Here is an 8,062-nt window from a genome sequence, read left to right as displayed (position 1 = left end):
AAACTAAAATGCAAATAGACACGAATTTTAAAGTTTCAAATTTGTTAGTGCTTTTGAGGAATCATTGCTACGACAGAACAGCAAGCAGGGGCCTGGCCTTGATTGGGATGGTTAGTACCGGAGGTGAGTGGCATTTAAGCTATGTTCTAAAACATGGAAAAGCTAGGTATACCAAGAGACACCCCAGGCACAGGAGCAGCACCTGCAAACGCCAGAGACAGAAATGAGCTCGCCGTGGGGAGCAAGCCACCGTGGCACAATATGAGACTAAAGGCGCAGAGGATGCCAGAGCAACGAGTCTGGTAAGTCACTGAAGGAGTTCAGAGGCTTTGGGAAGCAATTCAACCATTATAGACATGGGAGTAACTTGATCCCATTCATGCTTTTAGAGGAACCCTTTAAAAACACGGATGGCCATTCGGACTCCCACCTAAGACACCCTTTGGGACATCAGCACCCTTTACCCAAGTGCCTGGAGTTCCCACTGTGTTCCTGATTGCAGCTCCCTGCTAATGTGCACCCAGGGAAGTAGCAGGTGATGGCTCAACTAGTTGGATCCCTGCTACCCATACAGGAAACTTAAATTGGGTTCCTGGCTGCAACCTTTGGCCTGACCCCAGGCCCAGCCATTACAGGCATTTGGGGAGTAAACCAGCAGGTGGGAATGCTCACTCGCTCTTGCTCAATGTCTCATAATTGACAAATGTTTAATGTAAATTTATATTCATTAAATAAAAGATAAAAAAAAAATGTTTAATGTATAAATCCAGCTGCTGTGAGGATAACTGATTGAAGGAGAAAGAGCAGGGTTGTTGCTGTAACTGCACACCAGAGAGGATGGTGGCCTACAGTGGGGTGGTTGTAGTGGAGGCAGAAGTGGACTTATTAACCCAAGTTAAAACTTTGGGATTTTTTTTTTTTTTTTTTTGACAGGCAGAGTGGACAGTGAGAGAGAGAGACAGAGAGAAAGGTCTTCCTTTTGCCATTGGTTCACCCTCCAGTGGCCGCCGCGGCCGGTGCACTGTAACCAGCGCACCGCGCTGATCCGATGGCAGGAGCCAGGTACTTCTCCTGGTCTCCCATGGGGTGCAAGGCCCAAGTACTTGGGCCATCCTCCACTGCCTTCCCGGGCCACAGCAGAGAGCTGGCCTGGAAGAGGGGCAACCGGGACAGAATCCGGCGCCCCGACCAGGACTAGAACCCAGTGTGCCGGCGCCGCAAGGCGGAGGATTAGCCTAGTGAGCCGTGGCGCCGGCTTAAAACTTTGGGATTTGATATCTCTTTCTTTTGCTAGTCACATGCAATGAATCCTGAAATCTTACAGATTCCAACCTTTACAGGTTTTCACATGACTCCCTAATTCTCTGGTCCTCCTGACACACCCCAGGCCCTTGTTACCTCTCACCTGCCTGACCACAACAGCCTCATTGCTACAGTGATCTTGGCTTTCAGTCTTGGCTTGTTCCAATACAACACGGCTGCCAGAGGAAACTTTCAAAACCAATTCTGACCATGTTCCAGTGCTGCTTAAAACTCCTAAAAGGTTCTGTAGCTTGAGAGTGGAGGTCACCACTGGTCCAGGCCAATTCTACCCAAGTGAACCATAACACACACACTTGCCTGGTGCTTTTCCCTATCTATTCCATTTTGCATGTTATTCTCACATTTTATGACATATCATTCCTTCTCGATATTAGTCCCCATTTTACAGAGGCAGGAAGTAAAACTTCAAGGGACTGGTGTCTTTGAATGATCATCTGCAGTTAGATTAAGGTTTTAATTTTAAATATTTTCTAAAATGTATGATTATAGCGGCTGGCGCTGTGGCGTAGTGGGAAAAGTCGCTGCCTGCAATGCCAACATCCCATATGGGCTCTGGTTCACATTCTGGCTGCTCCACTTCCAATCCAATTCTCTGCTATGACCTGAGAAAGCAGTAGAAGATGGCCCCAAGTCCTTGGGCCCCTGCACATGCATGGGAAGACCCAAAGGAAGCTCCTGGCTTCTGATAGCCGCAGCTCCAGCTGTTGCGGCCAATTGGGGAGTGAACCAGCAAATTGAAGACCTCTCTCTCTCTCTGCCTCTCCTCTCTCTGTGCAACTCTGACTTTCAAATAAATAAATCTTTTTTAAAAAAGAGAGAGACACCCGCTATATCCTTTCAAATAAATAAATAAATCTGGTTAGTCTTGTGCAGTTTGAGGGTGATTTTTAGTTCATTACATTTTTCTGGATCTTACAATTGCTGTGTACTACTCTTGTAGCAACCATAACGATAAACAAAAAGCTGGGGGGGTAAGGTTGGGGTTGTGATGCAGCAGGTGCAGTCAGTGCTTGGGACGCCACATCCCGTACTGGAGTGCCGATTCGAGTCCCAACTATACTACTTCAGATCCAGCTTCCTGTGAATGTGCCTGGGAAGGCAGTGGAAGGTGGTCCACACACTTGAGGCTACTCTGCCTTTCAAATCAATCAATCAATCTTTAACATAATAATAAAGACATCTTTTTGGGGGATTTGGTCTTAAAGAAAATTCTATTTTTTTCTTTAAAATCTTTCTTTTTATTTCTTTTTATATATTTGAAAGTGAGAGAGGAAAGAGAGAGAAAGATATCTTACATGTTCTGGTTTGTTCCCTAAATGTCCACAACAACAGAAGCTGGGCCAGGCTGAAGCCAAGAACCAGAAACTCCATCTGGGTCTCCTATGTGGGTGAGAGGGAACCAATTGTTTAAACCATCATCTGCACCAAGCATGAGCATTAGCAGGAAGCTGGAATCAGACACAGAGCCAGATTTGAATCCAGGCACTCCTATAGAGGATGTGGAGCCTTAAACATTGCACCACACACCCCCAGAAGGAAATTCTGATCTATATTATACCACAGATGGCCCTGAGGATAGTATGTTTAAGTGAAAGCATAATCCTTGTGCTTTGCACTTCAAAGTTACAAAGGAACAAATACTGTGTGGCTCTCCTTACACGAGTTACTTAAGAGTCATCAAAAGCATAGAGACTGAAAAGAGAATGGTGATTGCCAGAGGCTGGGAGAGGGAGAAATGGGGTTACTGTGTCGTTGGTTTAGACTTTCAGGGTTTTTTTTTTTTAAGATTTATTTTTCATTTATTTGAAAGGCAGAGGTACAGAGAGAGAGGGAGAGACAGAGAGAGTTTTTTTTTTTTTAAGCCCTATGGCTTTTTTTTTTTTTTTAAGATTTATTTATTTATTTACTTGAAAGGCAGAGTTACAGAGAGGCAGAGGCAGAGAGAGAGAAGTCTTCAATCTACTGGTTCACTCCCCAAATGGCTGCAATGGCTGGAGTTGAGCTGATCCAAACCCAGGAGCCAGGAGCTTCTTTCAGGTCTCCCACGTGGGTGCAGGGGCCCAAGGTCTTGGGCCATCTTCTACTGATTTCCCAGGCCACAGCAGAGAGCTGAATTGGAAGAGGAGCAGCCAGGACTAGAACCAGCACCCATACGGGATGTTGGTGCTGCAGGTAGTGGCTTAACCTGCTATACAACAAAGCTGGTTCAAAAGTTTCAGTTTTATAAGAAGAGCTTCAGGGGCTGGCGCTGCAGTTTAGTAGGCTAAGGCATGGCCTGCAGTGCCAGCATCCCATATGGGTGCCGGTTTCAGCCCCAGCTGCTCCACTTCCAATCCAGCTCTCTGCTATGGCCTGAGAAAGCAGTAGAGGATGGCCCAAGTGCTTGGGCCCCTGCACAACATTGGAGATCCGGAAGAAGCTCCTGGCTCCTGGCTTCAGATTGGCGCATCTTCAGCCCTTGCCGCCATTTGGGAAGTAAACCAACAGATGGAAGACCTCCCTCTTTCTTGTTCTGCCTCTGCCTCTGTAACTCTGCCTTTCAAATAAATAAATGAAATGTTTTTTAAAAAATGACTTAGATGGGAGCCGGCGCCGTGGCTCAATAGGCTAATCCTCCACCTTGCGGTGCCGGCACACCGGGTTCTAGTCCCGGTCGGGGCGCCGGATTCTGTCCCGGTTGCCCCTCTTCCAGGCCAGCTCTCTGCTATGGCCAGGGAGTGCAGTGGAGGATGGCCCAGGTGCTTGGGCCCTGCACCCCATGGGAGACCAGGAAAAGCACCTGGATCCTGGCTCCTGCCATCGGATCAGCGCGGTGTGCCGGCTGCAGCGGCGGCCATTGGAGGGTGAACCAACGGCAAAGGAAGACCTTTCTCTCTCTGTCTCTCTCTCTCACTGTCCACTCTGCCTGTCAAAAATAAAAAAAAAAAATAAAAAATAAAAAAATAAAAAAAAAATAAAAAATGACTTAGATGGGCCGGCGCCGCGGCTCACTAGGCTAATCCTCCGCCTAGCGGCGCCGGCACACCGGGTTCTAGTCCCGGTTGGGGCACCGGATTCTGTCCCGGTTGCCCCTCTTCCAGGCCAGCTCTCTGCTGTGGCCTGGGAGTGCAGTGGAGGATGGCCCAGGTGCTTGGGCCCTGCACCCCATGGGAGACCAGGAAAAGCACCTGGCTCCTGCCATCAGATCAGCGCGGTGCGCCGGCCGCAGCGCGCTGGCTGCGGCGGCCATTGGAGGGTGAACCAACGGCAAAGGAAGACCTTTCTCTCTGTCTCTCTCTCTCACTGTCCACTCTGCCTGTTAAAAAAAAAAAATTAAAAAAAAAATGACTTAGATGATCAATGGCATGAGTACTTTGCCACAGCAAAAGAAAATTGGAAAACAATAAAGCTCACAGGGAATATCCTCTGTATGTTTTAAGATTGTCCTCAGACACCAGCTTCTCCAGCCCCTCCACTGCCCACCTCTACCATCATTTTGTACACTGTCATCGTTTCTCTCCGTCTGCCCTCATTTACAATTAGTTGTGAGCTTACACATCTCCCCATCTTCAGGAAAGAGACTATGTCATAGTTATTGTCCCATTTCCCTATTCCTAGTTACTTTTGTTGCTGAAGCAACAATCATAATTTAAATTTTAACGGACTAGCCAAAAAGAAAGGCCATCCAGACCAATAGCTGTAGTCCTGACAGGCTACTTGGAAGTGTTTATGAAACCACCTGAATTCAAGACTGGGGAGTCTGAGAAAGGGGCAGCAGAGAACTCAGCTTGAAACTATCTGCTCTTCCAATTCAGACCAAGGAACACTAAGGAAACTGTACAACCTCTAGAAGCCAAAAATGTTCCTAGGAGTCCTCTGCATGTTACAAATGAATCACTTGCTCATATTAAGCAACTATTATGTGCCAAGCATTGAAAATAGATTTAGGAGGGGAAAAAGACAGATATGGTTCATAACCTCAGGAAGATTAGAGAATGTACATTGAGGGAGTCTTTTAATAAAAGTCATATGTAAGGAACCATACAGTTCTAAGCAAGGTAACTTCAACATTAAGGCAGATCGCAGGATGGCTGGGAAAACCAGAAGCCATCTGTAATCAGAGGAAGATCTACCTGAGCTGACATGTGAAGAATGGGTCGCTGTTGGCTGGGCCAAGAGCAGAGGTGGGGAGGAAAGGCAAGTGCCAGGAAGGGAACCAGAGGAAGGCACTGCCTGGACTGGAGCAGAAAGAGAGGAGAATGGCAAGGTCAGTGCCAGGCTGTGCTGGAAAAGCCCTGAATAATGTCTGCCTCAGCTCCCAACTGTGCCTGTTCTGTCACCTAGAATCTGAGAGTAGTTCTAAAACCAGAGTCATCACACTTGTATTCAAGAAACGCAAGCACTCCCAGCCATTAGCAAAGAATGCTGAAGTCAAGAGTATTGTTTAGGGGTTGGCATTGTGGCACAGCAGGTTAAGCTGCAGCTTGTAATACCAGCATCGTCATATGAGACACTGGTTCCAGTCCTGGATACTGCTCCACTTCTGATCCAGCTCCCTGCTGATGTACCTGGGAAAGCACTGGAAGATGGCCCAGGTGCCCTATCATCCAGGTGGAAGACCCAGATGGAGTTCTAAGCTCCAGGCTTGCTTCTGGCCCAGGTCCAGCTGTTCTGGCCATCTGGGGAGATAATCAATGGGTGGAAGATGTCTCTTTCTGTTTGTCTGTCTGTCTGTTAACTCTTTCAAATAAATAAATGGGGGGTGGTGGTGGTAGGGCTGGTGGTGCTGAGAATGAAAGACAGAGTTCAGAGACAGGGAGACACACCCAAAAAGAAATCTTCCATGTATTAGTTGGCCAGGAGGAAGCCAGGAGCTTCTTCTGGGTCTCCCAATGAGTACAGGGGCCCAACACTTGGACCATCTCCCTCTGCTTTCCCAGGCCATAGCAGGGAGCTGGATCAGAAATAGTGCAGCTGGGACTCAAACTGGTTTGCCACAACCTGTCTCATAACTCTTTCAAATACGAAAATAATTTTTTAAAGAGTCTTGTTTAATGCTAAATAGTCAGCATCCACACATTATTTGATTCATACTTACATTCTGTAAATTACTGATGAATGCAAAAAACGTGTACTTTCAAAAAATTGTTTTTAAAAAATCAGGAGCCGACGACAATTATTGCAAGCGCCAGAAGGGTGTATCATCTCTCCCAGGCTTTCGGGCGGGAATGGGAAAGTCCGGGCGCGACCTCGGGGACCGGCGGCGGGACTCGGTGGAGGCGGAACTGAGGACGCGCGGTGCTGGGAGCCCGCGGACCGTCGCCAGTGAAGCACCCGCCGGCCCGGAAGGGACCGACGGGAGCTCGGGCCGCGGCAGCCATCGCGCTTTGCAGGTCGGGCTCAGAGGGTGTAGGGCTGACGCCAGCCGGGGAACCGCGTTCTCTTCGGTCGCAGGTGAGTGGCAGTTCCTTCTCTCGGGAGCACTGGTGGGTGGCAGCCTTGGGCCGCCGGGAAGGCGCCCTTTGAGGGCCTGCGCCCACCCGGGGCCCCTGTCTGTGGCGCTGCGAGGAAGGGGGTACCTGTTTCCCCCCCGGGAGGTGGCGGCGCCGGAGAGGACAGGTCCGCTGTGTGCCGGGCGGGGACGCCCTGGTGGCCCCCGGGGCTGGACGGTGCCGCTGTCGGATGCTGGATTCCTTCGGGAAGGAGCGCGGCTCCTGCTGCTCGCGACTCCCGCCCGGTGGGCCTGGGCTTCGTCCCCGGTGCGGGCGAGACGGCGTCCTGCTGTCCACTCGCCCGGTCCCGCGTGCGGCCCCGGTGCGGGGCGGAGAGAGCCGCCGTCGGGAAGCCTGTCGTGATTTCCAAAACCTTCCGGGTTTTCCAACACCTTAGGAATTTGTTTCAAAACAACGAAAACTCTGACGTCATGGGCCGAAAGACCCGAACTGGTCAGGCAATTGAGGTGTTCGGTCCATGGAGCGAAAAGAGGTGAAGAAATCCTTTTAACTTGAGAAATTAAACCTACCATCGTTGCTATCTGCATGTTCTTCCTGGGGCTCTGTCTTACTCTGAAGAGGTTGTGTGTCCAAATTGTCGGTTACAATTAAGTCACATTGAAGCGAAGGGAGGAGAGGAACCTGTTTACTGGCCGCTTTGTGCAAGGGGGCACGCAGCAGCCCACCCGGGCGGTGCAGGAAGATGGGCAGTGATGCCAGGACAGCGAAGCACTGCTACACCTCATCTACTGCTCTGTCTGTCCTACATTGTGCTTGCCACCCACGTATGTTAAGATCCCAAAACTTTTTAAAGATAGGTCATTGGCACTTTGTGAGTTTGTGGAGAAGGAGCGTGTTGCCTGCGCTGTGGTCGTGTTCGTGATTCCGAAGGTCAGTAGTTGAAACCAGGCGCGCGGACTGTTGTGCTGGAGTAGGAATCGAAGCGGAGATTGAGACAAAAGGTCCATCTTTCAGAACTGAAAAAACTGCCCCATCATCACAGGCTTACACACTCTGTGGTAGTGAGTCACTATTTCTCCACCCCCTTATTTAAATACACCCTTGGCTGAAACTCATTTAAATTATTTCTCTGCAAAATTATTACTAAGCAAATAATTCTTAAGTCAGTGCTTTTAAAGTGAGTGTTTTAAGGTTTGAATTCTTCATCACGTATATCAGTTTTCATTTTCTTGGCCCATTGTTGGCAAGTTCAAGTCCTCAGACTCAAAAACAACCTGTGAATATGAGAGTGTTCCCCTTTGACTCAC

The 8,062-nt window shown here is 49.0% G+C and overlaps 1 protein-coding gene across 2 annotated transcripts in view; it reads left to right on the top strand.

The window, feature by feature from the left end:
* Positions 1 to 5,343: 5,343 nt before the first annotated feature.
* The window catches only part of SAR1B (secretion associated Ras related GTPase 1B), a 28,316-nt gene continuing 25,597 nt past the window's right edge, over positions 5,344 to 8,062 (top strand). The window contains exon 1 of one of the 2 annotated variants that reach the window (XM_017341062.4): positions 5,344 to 6,756. In XM_017341062.4, coding sequence (XP_017196551.2) covers positions 6,417 to 6,756 — 340 coding nt within the window. In that variant the 5' untranslated portion in view covers positions 5,344 to 6,416. The remainder of the gene's footprint in view (positions 6,757 to 8,062) is intronic. The other variant, XM_002710214.6, reaches the window with a different exon arrangement.

The sequence above is a fragment of the Oryctolagus cuniculus genome, chromosome 6 (genome assembly GCF_051225735.1).
Source record: "Oryctolagus cuniculus isolate XC-2025 breed Fujian yellow rabbit chromosome 6, ASM5122573v1, whole genome shotgun sequence".
NCBI lineage: Eukaryota > Metazoa > Chordata > Mammalia > Lagomorpha > Leporidae > Oryctolagus > Oryctolagus cuniculus.
The sequence above is the reverse complement of the archived record's forward strand: the minus strand, read 5'-3'. Positions and strand labels throughout refer to the sequence as shown.